The sequence below is a fragment of the Aquarana catesbeiana genome, linkage group LG11, assembly GCF_042186555.1.
Source record: "Aquarana catesbeiana isolate 2022-GZ linkage group LG11, ASM4218655v1, whole genome shotgun sequence".
In the NCBI taxonomy this organism is placed as follows: Eukaryota; Metazoa; Chordata; class Amphibia; order Anura; family Ranidae; genus Aquarana; species Aquarana catesbeiana.
In genome coordinates this window covers 17905281-17926679 of record NC_133334.1, presented here as the reverse complement: position 1 = coordinate 17926679, position 21399 = coordinate 17905281, and the positions used below count along the sequence as shown (strand labels likewise).

The 21399-nt window shown below is 43.0% G+C and overlaps 1 protein-coding gene across 1 annotated transcript in view; it reads left to right on the top strand.

The window, feature by feature from the left end:
* The window catches only part of SLC17A6 (solute carrier family 17 member 6), an 85375-nt gene extending 70722 nt beyond the window's left edge, over positions 1–14653 (top strand). The window contains exons 11-12 of the mRNA XM_073604021.1: positions 6064–6191; positions 11269–14653. Coding sequence (XP_073460122.1) covers positions 6064–6191; positions 11269–11607 — 467 coding nt within the window. The 3' untranslated portion in view covers positions 11608–14653. The remainder of the gene's footprint in view (positions 1–6063; positions 6192–11268) is intronic.
* The last annotated feature ends 6746 nt before the right edge of the window (positions 14654–21399 follow it).

Genomic DNA, 21399 nt, shown 5'->3' with positions numbered 1-21399 from the left:
AGTCCCATTGACTTCTATAGGAGTATCTCCAATTGTTACCGGTCTCATATAAGTCAATGGGACTGCAATGCGCAGATGTGTGCAGGACAGTGAAGTCTTCCACCACTGGATGTAAACAAACACCAGAGGCCCTGAGATTGAGGTATGTACAGTATGCATCTGGGGGTGGGGGGTGTAAGGGTTAGGTTAAATCAGAGGAGGGGGAAAAAAAGACAAATGCACTGTGTCTTAAAATGACTTCTAATTGAACAGGTTTGTATTTGCCAAGATTGGTATTTCCGTTTCCTTTACATAGAAATGACTTGCAATGCTGGATGTAAACAAACTCAAGAGGCCACGACCATCAGATTGATGTGTGGAGGGGGAGGGTTCAGTTAGGTCAGGGAAGGGGGCAAAAAAGATAAATTCATTTTTATTTTATTATTATTATTTTTTTTACTCTTATCCAAAGAATGTACACTGGGAAGGTGCTACGCTGGCCTACAGATGCTGACATGTTTCGAGGGGGGTCCCCTCTTCATCAGAGCTAAAACTATTTGACACCTTCAAGTGTACAAGAGGCTTGCATAGTGGTTCTGGCTGTTCTATATTTAGATAGAGTCTTTCTTTTCTGTCAGTCTGCGAGTATAATCACTTATCATATTTTCACCGCCGGATGTAAACAAACTCCAGAGACCATGACCATCAGATTGAGGTAAGTATGGACAGTGGTGATGCTAAGGTTGGTGTCACCCAGTACGGTAAAACATGTTGTGTCCCCCCCCCTCCCAGTAGGGCACTGAGCAGGCTAGCGCATTGGTGAGGCCCCCCCATTATTGTCCTCAGTGACCCAATTACTGTCCTCAGCCCCCCCCCCAGTGCCCCATTACTGTCCTCAGCTCCCCCCAGTGCCCCATTACTGTCCTCAGCTCCCCCCTCCCAGAGCCCCATTACTAACCTCAGCTCCCCCCAGTGCCCCATTACTGTCCTCAGCTCCCCCCAGTGCCCCATTACTGTCCTCAGCTCCCCCCTCCCAGTGCCCCATTACTGTCCTCAGCTCCCCCCCCAGTGCCCCATTACTGTCCTCAGCTCCCCCCAGTGCCCCATTACTGTCCTCAGCTCCCCCCTTCCAGAGCCCCATTACTAACCTCAGCTCCCCCCAGCGCCCCATTACTGTCCTCAGCTCCCCCCAGTGCCCCATTACTGTCCTCAGCTCCCCCCTCCCAGAGCCCCATTACTAACCTCAGCTCCCCCCAGTGCCCCATTACTGTCCTCAGCTCCCCCCAGTGCCCCATTACTGTCCTCAGCTCCCCCCAGTGCCCCATTACTGTCCTCAGCTCCCCCCAGTGCTCCCCCCAGTGCCCCATTACTGTCCTCAGCTCCCCCCTCCCAGAGCCCCATTACTAACCTCAGCTCCCCCCAGTGCCCCATTACTGTCCTCAGCTCCCCCCAGTGCCCCATTACTGTCCTCAGCTCCCCCCCAGCGCCCCATTACTAACCTCAGCTCCCCCCAGCGCCCCATTACTGTCCTCAGCTCCCCCAGCGCCCCATTACTGTCCCCAGCTCCCCCCAGCGCCCCATTACTGTCCTCAGCTCCCCCCAGCGCCCCATTACTGTCCTCAGCTCCCCCCAGCGCCCCATTACTGTCCTCAGCTCCCCCCAGCGCCCCATTACTGTCCTCAGCTCCCCCCAGCACCCCATTACTGTCCTCAGCTCCCCCCAGCACCCCATTACTGTCCTCAGCTCCCCCTCCCAGAGCCCCATTACTAACCTCAGCTCCCCCCAGTACCCCATTACTGTCCTCAGCTCCCCCCTCCCAGAGCCCCATTACTAACCTCAGCTCCCCCCAGCGCCCCATTACTGTCCTCAGCTCCCCCCAGCACCCCATTACTGTCCTCAGCTCCCCCTCCCAGAGCCCCATTACTAACCTCAGCTCCCCCCAGTGCCCCATTACTGTCCTCAGCTCCCCCCTCCCAGAGCCCCATTACTAACCTCAGCTCCCCCCAGCGCCCCATTACTGTCCTCAGCTCCCCCCAGCACCCCATTACTGTCCTCAGCTCCCCCCCCAGCGCCTCATTACTGTCCTCAGCTCCCCCCAGTGCCCCATTACTGACTTCAGCTCCCCCCAGTGCCCCATTACTGACCTCAGCTCCCCCCAGCGCCCCATTACTGTCCTCAGCTCCCCCCAGCGCCTCATTACTGTCCTCAGCTCCCCCCCAGTGCCCCATTACTGTCCTCAGCTCCCCCCTCCCAGAGCCCCATTACTAACCTCAGCTCCCCCCAGCGCCCCATTATTGTCCTCAGCTCCCCCCAGCGCCCCATTACTGTCCTCAGCTCCCCCCCCCAGCGCCCCATTACTGTCCTCAGCTCCCCCCAGTGCCCCATTACTGTCCTCAGCTCCCCCCAGCGCCCCATTACTGTCCTCAGCTCCCTCCCCCAGTGCCCCATTACTGTCCTCAGCTCCCCCCAGCGCCCCATTACTGTCCTCAGCTCCCCCCAGTGCCCCATTACTGTCCTCAGCTCCCCCCCAGTGCCCCATTACTGTCCTCAGCTCCCCCCAGTGCCCCATTACTGTCCTCAGCTCCCCCCAGCGCCCCATTACTGTCCTCAGCTCCCCCCAGCGCCCCATTACTGTCCTAAGCTCCCCCCCAGCACCCCATTACTGTCCTCAGCTCCCCCCAGTGCCCCATTACTGTCCTCAGCTCCCCCCTCCCAGAGCCATATTACTAACCTCAGCTCCCCCCAGTGCCCCATTACTGTCCTCAGCTTCCCCCCACATTGCCCCCCATCACTCCTCCTCTTGTCTTACCCTACATAGACAGCCTGGAGGGCTGGAGACACAGCGGGTCTGAACTGCAAGCTGGTGATTGGTTGCTACGACCATCCTGCATCCAAACAACCAACCACCTGCTGTTAACTCAGGCAGCCCCGCCCTTTGTCCTGAGCTGTCCTGCCTCCCGCAGATAAGGGGGGGGGCAGACAGAGAGAGAATGACAGAGGCGCCACGGCTTATAAATGGTGGGATGGGTGTCATCCCTCTGGCGGGTGTCTCCTGGGTGTGGTCCGCACCCCCGCACCCCCTATAGCCACGCCATGGAGTATGAATCTGTGGAGGGGGTGGGTTCAGTTAGGTCAGGGAAGGGGTCAAAGAAGACAAATGCACTGTGTCCTAAAATGACTTCTGATTGGACATTCCTCTTGAACAGGTCTATATAGGCCAAGTAGGTCATTTGCATTTCCTTTACATAGAAATGTTTTATTTGATGTACAGCGGCCCTTTAAATCCAGGGAAATCTGTCTTGTTCTGCCGTCTGTTTACTATCCGTGTGATTCTATTTTTATGGCTTTCCTTCGGGAATATATGAATAAATAGTCTGATCTGCATTCACCTTACTTGCCGAACACATTGAGTCAGCTTGTGAGAAACATGTATGGTGCGCAATTTTCATTTTCAAAGTGTGCAAAAGATGTAAAGTGAGGGGAAAAAAAGCATTTGATCGGCTGCTGATTTTGTACATTTGCCCCACTGACAAAGAAATGGTCAGTCTATCATTTTAATGGTCGGTTTATTTTAACAGTAAAAGACTGAATAGCAACAAAAATATCCTGAAAACTGCATTTCAAAAAAGTTATACATTGATTTGCATTTTAATGAGTGAAATAAGTATTTGATCCCCGATCAATCAAGATTTCTGGCTCCCAGGTGTCTTCTTTCCAGGTAACGAGCTGAGATCAGGAGTACTCTCTTAAAGGGAGTGCTCCTAATCTCAGCTTGTTACCTGTATAAAAGACACCTGTCCACAGATGCAATCAATCAGATTCCAATCTCTCCACCATGGCCAAGACCAAAGAGCTGTCCAAGGATTTCAGGGACAAGATGGTAGACCTACACAAGGCTGGAATGGGCTACAAGACCATCGCCAAGCAGCTTGGTGAGAGGGTGACAACAGTTGGTGCGATTATTCCCAAATGGAAGAAACACAAAATAACTATCATTCTCCTTCGATCTGGGGCTCCATGGAGGTTCTCACCTCGTGGAGTTTCAATGATCATGAGAACGGTGAGGAATCAGCCCAGAACTACGCGGGAGACTCTGGTCAATGATCTCAAGGCAGTTGGGACCATAGTCACCAAGAAACAATTGGTAAAACACTACGCCATCAAGGACTGAAATCCTGCAGGTCCCTCTGCTCAAGAAATTACATGTACAGGCCCGTCTGAAGTTTTCTAATGAACATCTGAATGATTCAGAGGAGAACTGGGGGAAAGTGTTGTGGTCAGATGAGACCAAAATCGAGCTCTTTGGCATCAACTCAACTCACCGTGTTTGGAGGAGGAGGAATGCTGCCTATGACCCCAAGAACACCATCCCCACCATCCAACATGGAGGTGGAATCATGATGCTTTGGAGGTGTTTAAGGGGACAGGACAACTTCACCGCATCAAAGGGACGATGGACGTCTGACCTCTGTGATTGCCAACAAGGGTTTCTCCACCAAGTACTTAGTCATGTTTTGCGAAGGTGTCAAATACTTATTTCACTCATTAAAATGCAGATCAATTTCAAACTTTTTTGAAATCCATTTTTCTGGATTTTTGTTGTTGTTATTCTGTCTCTCGCTGTACATATGTTCGCCATTCCGTATGTGTGATATACAGAGCACCCTTCATGTAGAGCTGCAGTTCAATGAGCCTTTAAAGGACTAAAATCCAATAAATGAAAAGGGTGGACCAGGGAAAGTCAGGCTGGGGAGGAAAAGGCTAGATCAGTGGCCTAAGGGGCCGGATGTGGCCCTTTGCTAGTCTTTACCTGGCCCTTGCCCTTGGGGCACTATTCTTAACACTGACACCAACAGTGGGGCATAATTTACCCAACTGACACCAACGATGGGGTACCATTCCTCCCACTGACACCAATGATGAGGCATTATTCCTCCTAATGACACCAACAATACGGTACTATTCCTCCCATTGACACCAACAATAGGGTACTACCGGTATTCCTCCCACTAATACCAATGATGGGGCACTATTCATCCCACTGACACCAACCATAGGGTACTATTCCTCCCACTGACACCAATGATGAGGCACTATTCCTCCCAATGACACCAACAATAGGGCACTATTCCTCACATTGACACCAACAATAGGGTACTATTCCTCCCACTAATACCAATGATGGGGCACTATTCCTCCCACTAATACCAATGATGGGGCACTATTCCTCCCACTGATACCAATGATGGGGAACTATTCCTCCCATTGACACCAACAATAGGGTACTATTCCTCCCACTAATACCAATGATGGGGCACTATTCCTCCCACTAATACCAATGAAGGGGCACAATTCCCCCCACAGACACTAATGATGGGGCACTATTCATCCTACTGATACCAATGATGGGGCACTATTCCTCCCATTGACACCAATGATGGAGCACGATTCCTCCCACTGACACCAATGATGGAGCACTATTCCTCCTCCTACTGATCACAGGCACTATGCAACTGAACACCACACCCGAGGCATTGTTTACTCCCAAAGATGTCGGGCCTGGGACATTTCCTACCCCCCACTTGCCACAATCTGGCCCCCTAAAGTCTGAAGGACAGTAAACTGGCCCATGGTTTGGAAGGTTTGGAGACCCCTGGTCTAGATGATTCTGGGCGTCCTACAGCCAGGAAATGAGGTGAGCTCTATCTGACTTGCTGCCATTTCTAATGCACATTGTGAGAAGCTCGCAGTGTGCAGGGAAATCAGAGGAAGCCGTTTCAGTCCAGCAGGGGAGCCGGTACACCTGTGCAAGACTGGAGGGAAGGCCAGAGGTCCGATTTAACTTGTCCCCAAGATTTTTTATGTTGTGTCCTGATTGTAGTGTCTTTTTGCTAAATACCAATCTGTGTCATAAATGGTACCTCATCCCTAGGGTACCACTTATGACACAGATTGGGATTTAGCAAAAAGCATATGTATATATATATATATTGCGTGGTAAACACCTTGGGTGAAGTGTCTTTTTATTGCCGGGTTCTTGATTGGGCCTGCTATGTCTGAATTAAATGTTCTCTCTCTCTCTAGGATTCAACGTCAACCATCTTGACATCGCTCCTCGCTATGCCAGCATTCTGATGGGGATCTCCAACGGCGTCGGCACCCTGTCCGGGATGGTGTGCCCCCTGATCGTCGGAGCCATGACTAAGAACAAAGTACGTCCATCTCAAGCTCCTTTCCTGGACTCATTACAGATCCGGCGCTGTCAGGAAGAGAGTTTGAGGCTTCTAAATATAGATCCTCGAACTCTCTCTCTGGTCCACATGTGACCGAGGAGTCAAAAGGTTTTAATTAACTGCGAAAGAAACAAGCTGAGCGCCGCGAATACACGGACCGCCAGCCAACACTTATTACAAGTCACAGAGCTGTCACCCACACAGCAATGAATGGGACAAGGAGGAAAAAATAAATAAAAATAGAACGCCGAACTGATCTAAATTTATTGTCTTATTAAAGGGAAATCTTGTTCCATTTTTATTGTATATTAATTTTAAATTCACATTTTGGGCCATAATTGTGAGGTTTGTCTAATCCTAATAAGATGGCAGAATTTTATATCTTAGTTGTTTTTTGTGCTCACCTTAAAATAAAATTTTTTTTTGGAGTTTCTTGGATTTTACAGTGAGCAAATAAATCCTTGTCCATTGAGGGTCACAGGAAGTCTTTCACCTCTGGGGTATACTGCCACCTACAGGAGGTTTGGACTCAATTAAAAAAAGGCCAGCCAAGGATAACCACTCCTCTACCCAGCATCAGTTTTTTTGCTCGTGTTCTAGGAGGATCAACGTCCATGATTGTGATGTTTACCTAAACCTAATCAGATGGTAGAACTTTATATCTAAAGCCAAAATAGTTTTTGTCCACTCACCGTAAAATCCTGTTTTTTGGAGTTTTTGGGATTTTTACAGTGAGTACAAAAATCCTTGTCCATTGAGGGCCACAGTAATGCTTTTGCCTCTGGGTTATACTGCCACCTACAGGAGGTTTGGACGCTGGCAAAAAAAAACTATAGGACAGCCAAGGTTAACCCCTCAGCATGCCTCAGTTTTTTTGTTAGTGTCCTAGGAGGATCGACTCCTTCTTCTCAACTCTGCCAGGAAAAGTCCAACCTAATATTTGTATAGCACAGTGGTCTCCAAACTGCGGTCTGGGGGCTATATGTGGCCCCTTGCTTGCCTTTATCCGGCCCTTGGGGCGCTATTCCATCCACTGGCACCAGCAGTAGACATAATTCCTGTCACTGACACCAACAATGGGATACTATTCTACCCACTGCCACTAATGATAGGGCAGAAGTGATAGGGCCCTAACGCTGGTGTCAAAGGAAGGAATTGTGGCCCATTGTTGGTGTCATTGTGAGCAATGATACCAATGATGGGGCACATTTCCTTCCTTTGACATGAATGATAGGGCACTATTCTTCGCAATGACACCAAAGATGGGGCATTATGTACTCCCGCTGATGTTAGGACATTTTCTACTCCCACTGGCCACAGTCCAGCCCTCCTAACGTCTGAAGGACAGTAAATTGGCCCTTTGTTTAAAAAGTTTGGAGACCCCTGTTATTACATTTGGATAATGGCAAACAAAAAGTAGGCCAGCAGACAACCCTTCTAGTACCAGCAAACCTCAGATTACTAGTGAAGCACTACTAAGAGCATGATCATCAAGCGGGTGGCATCTGTTCCCTTCAATAGACTCCAAGAAATTCATCTTACAGTGAGGCAAAAATTCTTTGCCCATTGAGGGACATAGGAAGTTTTTCACTTCTGGGTTGTTTTGCCACCTGCAGAAGGTTTGGACACTGGCAAAATAAAAAACTGTAAGCCAGCTCAGGACAATCCCTTCTCTACCCAGCATGCCTCAGTTTTTTACTAGTGTCCTAGGTGGGTCAACGTCTTCTTCTCAACTCCGCTGAGATAAGTCCAAACTAATTTTTTGTAGCATTCAGACAATGGCAAACAACAAAAGTAGGCCAGACAAGGATAACCCCTTCTACTACCACCATACCCCCCAATAGACTCCAAGAAATGGATCTTACGGTGAGGCAAAAAAAACCCTGTCCACTGAGGAACACAGGAAGTCTTTCACCTTTCAGTTTTTCTGACACTTACAGGAGGATTGGACACTAACAAAAAAAAAAGAACGAAGCAGTACAAAGAGCATGATCACTCATATGGCTGGGACCTGTTTCCCTCAATGGACTCTAAGAAATAGATTTTAGGATGAGTACAAAAATCCTTGTCCATTGAGGGACACTGGAAGCCTTTCACCCCTAGGTTAAACTGCCACCTACAAGAGGATTGGACACTGAATATAAAGAAAAAAAAATGTAGTCCAGCCCAGGATAACCCCCTCCTCTACCCAACATGCCTCAGTTTTTTTTGGCTAGTGTTCTAGGGGGATCAACATCTTCTTCTGAGTACAAAAATCCTGGTCCACTGAGGGACACTGGAAGCCTTTCACCATTAGGTTATACTGCCACCTACAAGAGGATTGGATACCGATAAACAAAGAATAAAGCAGTACCAAGAGTCCCACCAGAAAGGTGGGACTTGATCCCCTCAATACACTCCAAGAAATGTATTTTACAATAAGTACAAAAATCCTATTTCCGTTCTCGCCTGTTAAGGTACGTAGGATGTTCTAGCCTTCAGGACAACCAAAAGCAGTCAAGCTGAGGGTCAAGCAACCGCTAACAATCCATAAAAACTTGAACAAAAAAATTAAGAACAAATGCTAGAAAAAAATTAGGTCGGACTTCTCCCAGCAGAGCAGAGAAGAAGGTGTCAATCCTGCTAGGAGACTAGCAATAAAAATGGAGGCTTGTTGGGTAGAAGAGTGGTTATCTTGGGCTACCCTACAGTTTTTTTTTGTTTTTTTTTTTTTGTTTGCCAGTGTCAAGTCCTCTTGTAGGAAGCAGTATAACACAAAAGGTGAAAGACTTCCCATGTCCCTCAATGGACAGGAAAGAAAATTTAAAAAAATTTTGGATGGGGTATGGAAGCACTAGAACCCTTGCTCTTTGTGCTTCCTCTTGGTCACCATTGTGAGAAAATGAGGCAAGTCCAACATTTTTTCAGTTTTCACTGGAGTGCCATAGATTTCATAAGCTAGAGATTCCTCAAATACATTTCAAAATACAAATTTCTCTAAATAAAGGAAAACACATACATTTCAAAGAGAGGACATTTTCCAATGAGGATACCTGGGGACAACTGTCTGATAAGGGATTTCCCCACTAGGACAAATAGAGAGGTGAAAACTCCCCAAAATGACATTAGTTTAGGCCCTCACCACTCCATCTGAAACTAAAAGTAAGATTTTATTCACCACCAAATAGTCAATCGTTCTGATGCATATGTTTTACATGGTAGTGATTTTTTGGTGAAAGTCACATTCACTACTATAAATCTTCTCTTTAAGTGAACCTATTTCTTTAAAGAGCTCTGGCCTTTACCAGTGTATGTCTTGGATATGGGCATTTTTTTTTGTTAAAAAAAAATACAAAAACTGACCTGATATATAGAACCCTAAATCTCCTTGTAATTGCCACCAGAGTGAACTGATAATAATTATTAACAGTTCACTCACCTGTAATCAATTAACCCCCTGATAGAAGTTCCCTTAATACGATAAGAGAAATTAGGAGTTTTTGCTTTATTTATTATATTATATTTATTGTTTATTTTATTTAATTTTAGTGGAAAATCCAGACATTAGGCGAGGTTTCACCTTTTTGGCTAAATGTATTGGAGCCGATGGGGATGAGAAAAATAGGTGAATATTTTTGTGGTTTTTAAGGCCGCAAGGATGTATTGGAGCCAATGGGAATGAGACATTTATGTGACTTTTGGTGGTTTTTAAGGGTGCAATGAGCTTTAAATAGATCAAGAGAGTTACAGAAGCTCTTTCACGTTTATATTGTTATTTTTTTATATTTTTAAATGTTGTTATTATTATTATTATTATTGCTTTGGGTACACTTTAAATTAACCTATTTGTTTGCTCATGCAGTCATCAGCTTCAGCCTTTTCGAGTTTATATGTTAGATATTGGCTGGCACATAGGTGGAATTTGCTTTGTTTAAAAAATAACCTACAAACATACAACCCTAAATCACCTGGAAATCACCAGCAGAGTGGATTGTGATTAGTTCCTAATAATTCACTAACCTGTGATCAATTACCCCCTAGGGATGAGATAAATTAAGAGTTTTTGTCAAAATTTTGGTGAAATTCAAAATTTTGTCACTGCAATAAGGGATTAAAAAATGAAGGTGGTGCAATTGGCTTTAAATAGAGCCTGAGGATATTGTTGTATTTTATTTATTTATTTTTATCATTTCAATTTCTATTTTTTAATTAATAATATTATTATAAATAGTATATATGGAGGTTTTTTTATTTATAACTGTTTTGGTTTTTGTTTTATTTTTTTTTTGTTTTGATTTTGATTTTTTTTTTTTTTGGGGGGGGGGGGTGAGTTGGATGTAACTATGTCTTGATCACCTAGAATGAAATACTTTTATTAAAGAAGATCTTAACAATTATGCAAACATGTCGAAAAATGTATAATTATTATTAATAATATTATAATTATTAATAATAATAATAATACATTTTTCGACATGTTTGCATAATTGTTAAGATCTTCTTTAATAAAAGTATTTCCTTTTAGGTGATCAAGACATAGTTACATCCAACTCAACCCAAAAAAACAAAAAAACAAAAACCAAAACATGCACAAATAAAAAACCTCCATATACACTACCTTATACCCACCGTTGATCCAAAGGAAGGCATTTAAAAAAAAAAAAACAATACAATTTGCTCTGGCGATGAAAAAAAATGCCCTCATGAACCCCCAAGAAGCAATTCCCTGGGTCAATTTTACCTATAAGTATTGATATCCAGTTATATTTTGTGCATTTAGGAAACAATCCAAGCCTTTTTTAAAGACATTGATTACATGACTGATATGATGATCACATGGCTTTATTAGAAAACAAAGCCATGTTTTTTATTTATTTTTTTTCTTATGAAATTTTGCATATGGCAGAATTTGAGGCTACTTTTTTTCTAAATTTTGATAAGGGCTAAAATTGATAATTTTGCAGCAAAATCAGTTTTTTGAGAATCACTTCACTCAGCTCTGTTCCTCACCAATAAATGTTTTTAACCTCTTACTTGCAAACTTTCTATAAATCTTTTTTTTTTAAATCTTTTGTAGACACGTGAGGAATGGCAATACGTCTTCCTAATCGCAGCTATGGTCCATTATGGTGGAGTCATCTTCTACGGCTTATTTGCCTCCGGAGAGAAGCAGCCTTGGGCGGACCCCGAGACGACCAGCGACGAGAAGTGCGGCTTCATCCACGAGGATGAGTTGGATGAGGAGAGCGGGGACATTAGTCAAAATTATATCAATTACGGTACCGCCAAAACCTATGGCACCACCACTACGCAGGTGAACAGCGGCTGGCCCAACGGCTGGGATAAGAGAGAAGAGTTTGTACAAGAAGAAGGACAAGCGTCATACCAATATAAAGAAGATGGAGACTACTCCTAACTCAAGTTGTAGCTAGTTCTGTTTATTTTTTTTTTCATAGTGTCTGTGGTCAAATTCATCGTAGTGTTTGCACACAAGTGGTGGATCATTGAAAACACATGTCATACATGAAGATAAGATCCAGCTTTGATTACAAGCAACAGTCCAGAGTGGACAAGAACAATACATCGGCTTGGCACCATCGTCCATGGAATCATCACTGGAGTTCATTTTAGAATGCCATTACCGAAAACATTGCCACCATTGATGCAGTATCCTAGATGGTCAAAGCACACTTAGATATAGCACAGCGGAAGTATCTCCAACAAAGACAAACCGGACACAAAAGACACCCTCTAACGGCTAAACATCTGAAACAATGTTGCCAAATATTTGCTGTGTAATTTGAGCCTTTTTTAAAAGAAAAAAATAAATATTCGTAGATCTCTAAAAGACTGATGGTAGTCAACCAACGGGACTGACTCGTAGTCAACCAACGAGACTGACTAGTAGTCAACCAACGAGGCTGACTTTCATTAGTAAATGGATGGTGATTTAACCAGCAAAATAATACAAATTAAACCTATTATCCAGAACTTGTTTTAATTTAGTCCTTGGAAGTGTAACCAGTCAAGATACAACAGTTGAGCTCACCAAACTCTTGAAGTAATCAACATGAATTTCTGGAGCACATAGAGGATTGTTAAATGGTAACCCACCAACTGGTGGCACCATCAATAATGAATATGGAAGAAGCTCGCCATTTGTACAGAAATGTGAATATTTTTCAAACAACATATCTGGGATTCGTGAATGTAGGTGGATCGGTGTAAAATTTTGGTAGCGCCTACATTTCCTATAGATATATATATATAGAAAAACTTAGTCGGTGGTGACCCACCTAAATGCATTTAAAATGGCTACACATTAAGGGACATCAAAAGGAGACACATTTAGAGTTGGGTTGTTGGAAATATCATAAAATAGGTGCACAGGATGATATTTTTTTATTTTATTTTATTTTTTTTGTGTTTTGGGCTACAATGTTTAATATGTAACACACTAGCATCTAATAGTAAATGCAGTTGTGGAGGTTGACTGCAATGCTAAAGAGATCTACTAGTTTTGTATAAACTTTAGCACAAGTTCTATATATTACAAGTTCTATATATTAGTTTTTAGAATTCTTAAAGCAAAACGTACCAACACATATTTAATATATTTAGTAGAACCTCCTCTCTGAAGGGACCACAAAAAAAAATATATTTAATATATTTAGTAGAACCTCCTCTTTGAAGGGACCACAAAAAAAAAATGTAAAACCGACCCCATAAAATATACTGTAAGTAACATAAACCTGTGGAAGGACAACATTTTTTTAAAAATTTTAGTTACAGCACTAAATTATATACTGGTAAGCACAAGTTACTGTAGTTAGAGATGACAGGAAATCCTTCAGTTCTTTGTTAACGTTTAGGTCAAATGATTTCATAAGTTGTAAAACGTTAAACTTTTATTTTTCTAAAATTCTGGATATTTTAAAGAGTTGGTAACAAAAATTTTAATAGAGAGTTTATTTACAATTATTTTATTTTATATTTGTATTAGTCTAGTATTAGTGTAGCAGTGGTAATAGTAATAGTAGTAATAGTAGTAGTAGTAGTAGTAGTAGTAGTAGTAGTAGTGGTGGTAGTAGTAGTACACTAGTAGTAGTGTGTAGTAGTAGAAGTAGTGTTTGTTTGAAATGTATAAGACAGCTAAAAAGTAAAACTGTATCAATTTAAAATTGTTTGCTTATCTCTAACTATAGTAAACTAATAGATCAGGCTTTCTCAACCAGGGTTCTTCTGTGGAACCCTAGGGTTCCTCCACCAAATAATGGCCACTGATGTGAGGGGGGAATTTCCTACTGACATTCAATGTAAGGGGGCACTTCTGCACTGATGTAAGGTTTTTTTTTCACTGGCCATCAATTTAAAGCAATATTTTTCCACTGACAACTAATGTAAGAGGGCATTTATCCACTAATAACCAATGTAAGGGGACATTTGACTACTGAAGACCAATGTAAGGGGGCATTTGCCAACTGATGACCACTGTAAGGGGGGATTTGTCTACTGAAGACCAATGTAAGGGGGGATTTATCCACTGAAACCAATGTAAGGGGGTTTTTCTCCACAGAGACCAATGTAAGGGGGCATTTGTCCACTGATGACCTATGTAAGGGGGCATTTGTCCACTGATGACCAATGTAAGGGGGCATTTGTCCACTGATGACCAATGTATGGGGTATTTGTCTACTGAAACCAATGTAAGGGGGTGTTTCTCCACTGAGACCAAGGTAAGGGGGCATTTGTCCACTGATGACCAACATAAGGGGGCATTTGCCCACTGAAGACCAATGTAAGGGGGCATTTGTCCACCAATGACCATTGTAAGGGGACGCTTGTTCGCTGCTGCAACCAATATAAGGGGGCATTTTTCCACTGACGACCAATGTAAGGGGACATTTGTCTACTGACAACCAATGTAAGCAGCCATTTGCCCACTGATTACATACGTAAGGGGGCATTTGCCCTCTGAAGTCCAATGTATGGGGGCTACAGAGAGAGTAGAGCTGGTATGAGATGGGTGGAGGTGATACTCAGTCCCCAATAGTATGCACACAACAAAAAATAGAAATGCCCATGGGATTTTTAAAGAGCACACCTCAAGTAAAATGTATAAATAATTTATTTAACATACATTTGAAAACAACATGTAATAAAGAAAAAAGAAAGTATATTAAATATCAACATATTGGTGAATTTTACATTCATGTAATGAACCTTTCCATGAGACCTGGATATGTCATAAAGATGACTGTCAGTAGTCTGCAATAGCTGCGCTAGGTCTCGACGCGTTTCGCGAGAGGAGTCTCGCTTCTTCGGGAGAAGCACAGATAGATGCAATTAGTGAACGACTCCTGGCCTACTAGCATGGCATAGAAGACTTTTTGTGAAGTGTCCAAAAGATTTATATAGGTGAATATGCTACCCTAAACTTATTAAAGAAATGTCAAAATCGAATGTCCATACAAGTAGATGGATAAATGTATAAAATACCAACCATGCCACCAAGCTTCCCCCCCGGGAGCTGTGTGAGGGCGGGGAGATGGAAACCAGTGGGAAGCCGCAAGAGACTGGAACCAGAGCGAAGGATGTAAATCCGACAACGAATGTACCCACACCCTGGGAGGGAAACAAACTTGGCAACTGGTGGCCGGTAACTTGGTTTCCATCTCCCCGCCCTCACACAGCTCCAGGGGGGAAGCTTGGTGGCATGGTTGGCATTTTATACATTTATCCATCTACTTGTATGGATGTTCGATTTTGAAGTTTCTTTTATAAGTTTAGGGTAGCCTACCCACCTATATAGATCTTTTGTCACTTCACAATGTAAAAATGTAAAATTTACCAATATGTTGATATTTAATATATTTTCTTTTTTCTGTATTACATGTTGTTTTTTAATGTGTGTTAAATAAATCATTTATACATTTAACTTGAGGTGTGCTCTTTAAAAGTCCCATGGGAAATTCTGTTTTTGGTTGTGTGCAACGTAAGGGGGCATTTGCCCTCTGAAGATCAATGTAAGGGGACGTTTGTCCACTGATAACCAATGTAAGGGGACGTTTGTCCACTGATAACCAATGTAAGGGGACATTTGTCCACTGATAACCAATGTAAGGGGACATTTGTCCACCGAAGACCAATGTAAGGGGACATTTGTCCACTGAAGATCAATGTAAGGGGACGTTTGTCCACTGATAACCAATGTAAGGGGACATTTGTCCACTGATGACCAATGTAGGGGGCATTTGTCCACTGATAACCAATGTAAGGGGACATTTGTCCACTGAAGACCAATGTAAGGGGACGTTTGTCCACTGATAACCAATGTAAGGGGACATTTGTCCACTGATAGCCAATGTAAGGGGACATTTGTCCACTGATAACCAATGTAAGGGGACATTTGTCCACTGATAACCAATGTAAGGGGACATTTGTCCACTGATAACCAATGTAAGGGAACGTTTGTCCACTGATGACCAACGTAAGGGGGCATTTGTCCACTAGTGACAGGTGTAAGGGGGGAATTGTCCAATGACAAACAATGTAAGAGGCATTTGGCCACTGAAGACCAATGTAAGGGGGCATTTGTCCACTGATAACCAATGTAAGGGGACATTTGTCCACTGAAGACCAATGTAAGGGGACGTTTGTCCACTGATAACCAATGTAAGGGGACATTTGTCCACTGATAGCCAATGTAAGGGGACATTTGTCCACTGATAACCAATGTAAGGGGACATTTGTCCACTGATAACCAATGTAAGGGGACATTTGTCCACTGATAACCAATGTAAGGGAACGTTTGTCCACTGATGACCAATGTAAGGGGACATTTGTCCACTAATAACCAATGTAAGGGGACATTTGTCCACTGATAACCAATGTAAGGGGGCATTTGTCCACTAGTGACAGGTGTAAGGGGGGAATTGTCCAATGACAAACAATGTAAGAGGCATTTGGCCACTGAAGACCAATGTAAGTGGGCATTTGGCCACTGACCACCAATGTAGGGGGGCATTTCCCCGCTGAGCACAAGGGGACACTTTTCTGCTGATGACTAGTGTAAAGGGGCACTTCACAATGTTTCCTTCTCTGGCCATTAATATTTGTTTCATTTTATGATTATTTTTACAATAAAATAATCCGCTCTGGATGTCAGATATTCTAACTATGCCATATTTAAAACTTTCAACAGCTTACTGATCAAGCAATTGTAATATGAAATATAGATATAATTTTTAGCAGGGGATCCTTGAGACCTCAAAATAATTTTAAGGGTTCCTTCAGGGAAGAAAGGTTGGGAAAGGCTGTACTAGATGAATATTGGCACAAGCCAATCTCTTCCAAGGTCACCACCAAGTTGTCAAGCACTAGAAGCACTTTTTCTACAATGCTTTTTTTTGGTTTTAGGGTCCATTCAATCCGTTCCCTAAAATTTGATGCACTTTTTTTTTTTTGTGTGCATTTATACACACACTATATTACCAAAAGTATTGGGACGCCTGCCTTTACACACACATGAACTTTAATAGCATCCCAGTCTGAGTCCGTAGGGTTCAATATTGAGTTGGCCCACCCTTTGCAGCTATAACAGCTTCAACTCTTCTGGTAAGGCCATCCACAAGGTTTAGGAGAGTGTCTATTACTTTTGGTAATATGATGTATTGCGTTGGTGCAGCCCATTCATTTTCTATGGGTCAAATGGACCAAAAAAATGTACCTGGCCCAGCACACCACAACACGTGTACGCACATCTATGCATTGTGGTACTTTGATGGGTCAAGTGTGATGTTTACTACTAACTACTCCACTACAAGTCTCCCCTCTCTGCTCACCCAACCAAAGGGTGCAAGCTCCAAGACAGTCAATGATCCGTTAACATCGGGGGCAGAGAAACGAGAATGGAGCTACTCAACTACAAAGAGTCCACTGTTCATTTATAATTAAGCTCCCGATACAGAGAAAATCCAACCTTACCTTCAAATGTGTTCAAAGTACTTGGATTAAAAAGCAGTATCTGATTGGTTGGGACAAGTCATGTCAATATTTATTATTGCCAATAAAACTGTTAGAGGTGGATTGCTGAACCCAATTATACCAATAGTACTAAAGGAGGCATCATCCCCAAAAAAGTAATCTAGGAAAACCTCAATATACCTCCAATAGGGACTTTCACATAAATGATCCAATAAGTGAAATTAAAAGTAATTATACGTTTTTTTTTAATGCCCCAGTAGCGAATTAAAACCACATCGTGTTAAATATTACATTAGATAGAGGTTCACATTGATCAGAAAGACAGTATCTTCAATACGAATTTACAGAAGGCAAACCAAAGCTTACGCGTTTTGAGGAAACGCGTAGACTTTGGTTCTCATTCTGTAAATTCCGCATAATCATATTGGAAGATACTGTCTCTCTGATCTCCAATGTGAACCTCTATCTAATGTAATATTTAACATGATGTGGTTTTAATGCCCCTTTTGGGCAATTTTTATTGAGATTTTGTAAAAAAAAAGTTTCAATTACTATTTCGGATCATTTCTGTGAAAGTATCTATTGGAGGGATATTGAAAGTTTCCCTTTCTGTGTTGAGATTTTGCTCCAATTTTTTATACAGGTGGCCCCATCATTTGTCAGTAGAATAATTGGTGCAATTGGTGAAGCATTTGGGTTTCATTAATTAATTTCATTAAATACATTTAAAATTAAATAAATTAGGGTGCCCTTTTTTTTTTTTGTAGTTGATTCAAAACTGGACTATTAAAGATCAATATTTAAAATCACAATCCGCTTTGTAAAATTTAAATTTATTTTCAGGGAGTTAAATATTAAATATTCACAGCTCAAAAATTAAATAAAAAAAATCTAATAGAATATATCAATTTATTTAAAACCTATATAATAAAATATATAATGTGTATAATTTATTGAGAAACTATTGAAAGCATTTTAACAGACACACCGAGCAATAACGTTTATAAAAACTGCACAATTCAGATTTTTTTTTTTTTTTTTAACGTACACCTTTCCGCTATCTTATACTGCTTAGAGCTGGTTATTTGAGACCAAACGGTAATGCAATCCGCCCATCCAATCCATAGGAGTGATTTTTTTAATCACGATGCATAATCCCGACCAACATAAATTGATTCTATATGTGTGTTAGTGACTCCCCTGTTTTTATTCCATCCATTGTACTGTGTTAGTGATTGGAGGGTCTGCTACTGCAATATCGACCTTGAAAAAGAAATCAAGGACAAAAAAAATGCAAAAACATACAGGCCTTGAAAATCTTTGAAAACTAAAAAAAAAAAATGAAATCTGTTGATTTTTTTATTTATTTTTTTTTGTTTTGCTTTGTGCCTCAAAGTGATGTAAAATGTGACCATAGCTTTTGCTGTGTTTGATGAAAAGGTGGGCAGTGTCACTTTTGTTGGTGCAAAAAGTGTTAATAAAATGCTATTTATCTTTTTGTAAAAAAAAAAAAAAAATTGTCTTTTTTTGTCATTTGGTTTCAGGAGTGTGTTGTACAGAGTGCAAGGTTCAGGAGTGTGTTGCACAAAGTGCAAGGTTCAGGAGTGTGTTGCACAGAATGCAAGGTTCAGGGGTGTGTTGCACAAAGTGCAAGGTTCAGGAGTGTGTTGTACAGGGTGCAAGGTTCAAGGGTGTGTTGCACAAAGTGCAAGGTTCAGGGGTGTGTTGCACAGAGTGCAAGGTTCAGGGGTGCGTTGCACAAAGTGCAAGGTTCAGGGATGTGTTGCACAGAATGCAAGTTTCAGGAGTGAGTTGCACAGAGTACAAGGTTCAAAAAGTGTTAATAAAATGCTATTTATCTTTTTGTAAAAAAAAAAAAAAAATTGTCTTTTTTGGTCATTTGGTTTCAGGAGTGTGTTGTACAGAGTGCAAGGTTCAGGAGTGTGTTACACAAAGTGCAAGGTTCAGGAGTGAGTTGCACAGAATGCAAGGTTCAGGGTTGTGTTGCAAAAAGTGCAAGGTTCAGGGGTGTGTTGCACAAAGTGCAAGGTTCAGGGGTGTGTTGCACAAAGTGCAAGGTTCATAGGTGTGTTGCACAAAGTGCAAGGTTCAGGAGTGTGTTTCACAAAGTGCAGGGTTCAGCAGTGTTTTGCACAGAGTGCAAGGTTTAGGGGTGTGTTGCACAGAGTGCAAGGTCCAGGGATGTGTTGCACAAAGTGCAAGGTTCAGGGGTGTGTTGCACAGAGTGCAAGTTTCAGGAGTGTGTTGCACAAAGTGCAAGGTTCAGGAGTGAGTTGCAAAGAGTACAAGGTTCAGGAGTGTGTTGCACAAAGTGCAAGGTTCAGGAGTATGTTACACAAAGTGCAAGGTTCAGGAGTGTGTTGCACAAAGTACAAGGTTCAGGAGTGTGTTGCACAAAGTGCAAGGTTCAGGAGTGTGTTGTAAAAAGTTCAAGGTTCAGGAGTGTGTTTCACAGAGGGCAAGGTTCAGGAGTGTGTTGCACAAAGTGCAAGGTTCAGGAGTGTGTTGTAAAAAGTTCAAGGTTCAGGAGTGTGTTGCACAGAGTGCAAGGTTCAGGAGTGTGTTGCACAAAGTGCAAGGTTCAGGACTGTGTTGCACAGAGTGCAAGGTTCAGGAGTGTGTTGCACAGAGTGCAAGGTTCAGGAGTGTGTTGTACAGAGTGCAATATTCAGGAGTGTGTTGTACAGGATGCAGGGTTCAGGAGTTTGTTGTACAGAGTGCAAGGTTCAGGAGTGTGTTGTACAGGGTGCAAGGTTCAGGAGTGTGTTGTACAAGATGCAAGGTTCAGGACTGTGTTGCGCAGAGTGCAAGGTTCAGGAGTGTGTTGCACAGAGTGCAAGGTTCAGGAGTGTGTTGTACAGAGTGCAAGGTTCAGGAGTGTGTTGTACAGGGTGCAGGGTTCAGGAGTGTGTTGCACAGAGTGCAAGGTTCAGCAGTGTGTTGTACAGAGTGCAAGGTTCAGGAGTGTGTTGTACAGGGTGCAGGGTTCAGGAGTTTGTTGTACAGAGTGCAAGGTTCAGGAGTGTGTTGTACAGGGTGCAAGGTTCAGGAGTGTGTTGTACAATGTGCAAGGTTCAGGACTGTGTTGCACAGAGTGCAAGGTTCAGGAGTGTGTTGTACAGGGTGCAGGGTTTAGGAGTGTGTTGCACAGAGTGCAAGGTTCAGGAGTGTGTTGTACAGGGTGCAGCGTTTAGGAGTGTGTTGTACAGAGTGCTGTACCCCCCCCAGATTTTAGTTGAGTCACCCAACAGCATAGGCATCTAATTTGTGAACTCTGCTGCCTCTCTGCAAAGAAGCAGCTGCATCCATCTCCATATCGGCTAGTTGCTGCTGTTCTGTCTGGCAATCCTCTCTTTTCTTCAAGCCAAACCCGATTTTTTTTAAAGGGTGAATGCTGTAGACTGTGGTGTAAAGGATAAAGGAGAACTCTGATGTAAGGGTGTTTCTGCTCACCAAAGCTCCCAAAGATGCAAGGTTCAGGACTGTGTTGCGCAGAGTGCAAGGTTCAGGAGTGTGTTGCACAGAGTGCAAGGTTCAGGAGTGTGTTGTACAGAGTGCAAGGTTCAGGAGTGTGTTGTACAGGGTGCAAGGTTCAGGAGTTTGTTGTACAGAGTGCAAGGTTCAGGAGTGTGTTGTACAGGGTGCAAGGTTCAGGAGTGTGTTGTACAATGTGCAAGGTTCAGGACTGTGTTGCACAGAGTGCAAGGTTCAGGAGTGTGTTGTACAGGGTGCAGGGTTTAGGAGTGTGTTGCACAGAGTGCAAGGTTCAGGAGTGTGTTGCACAAAGTGCAAGGTTCAGGACTGTGTTGCACAGAGTGCAAGGTTCAGGAGTGTGTTGCACAGAGTGCAAGGTTCAGGAGTGTGTTGTACAGAGTGCAATATTCAGGAGTGTGTTGTACAGGATGCAGGGTTCAGGAGTTTGTTGTACAGAGTGCAAGGTTCAGGAGTGTGTTGTACAGGGTGCAAGGTTCAGGAGTGTGTTGTACAAGATGCAAGGTTCAGGACTGTGTTGCGCAGAGTGCAAGGTTCAGGAGTGTGTTGCACAGAGTGCAAGGTTCAGGAGTGTGTTGTACAGAGTGCAAGGTTCAGGAGTGTGTTGTACAGGGTGCAGGGTTCAGGAGTGTGTTGCACAGAGTGCAAGGTTCAGCAGTGTGTTGTACAGAGTGCAAGGTTCAGGAGTGTGTTGTACAGGGTGCAGGGT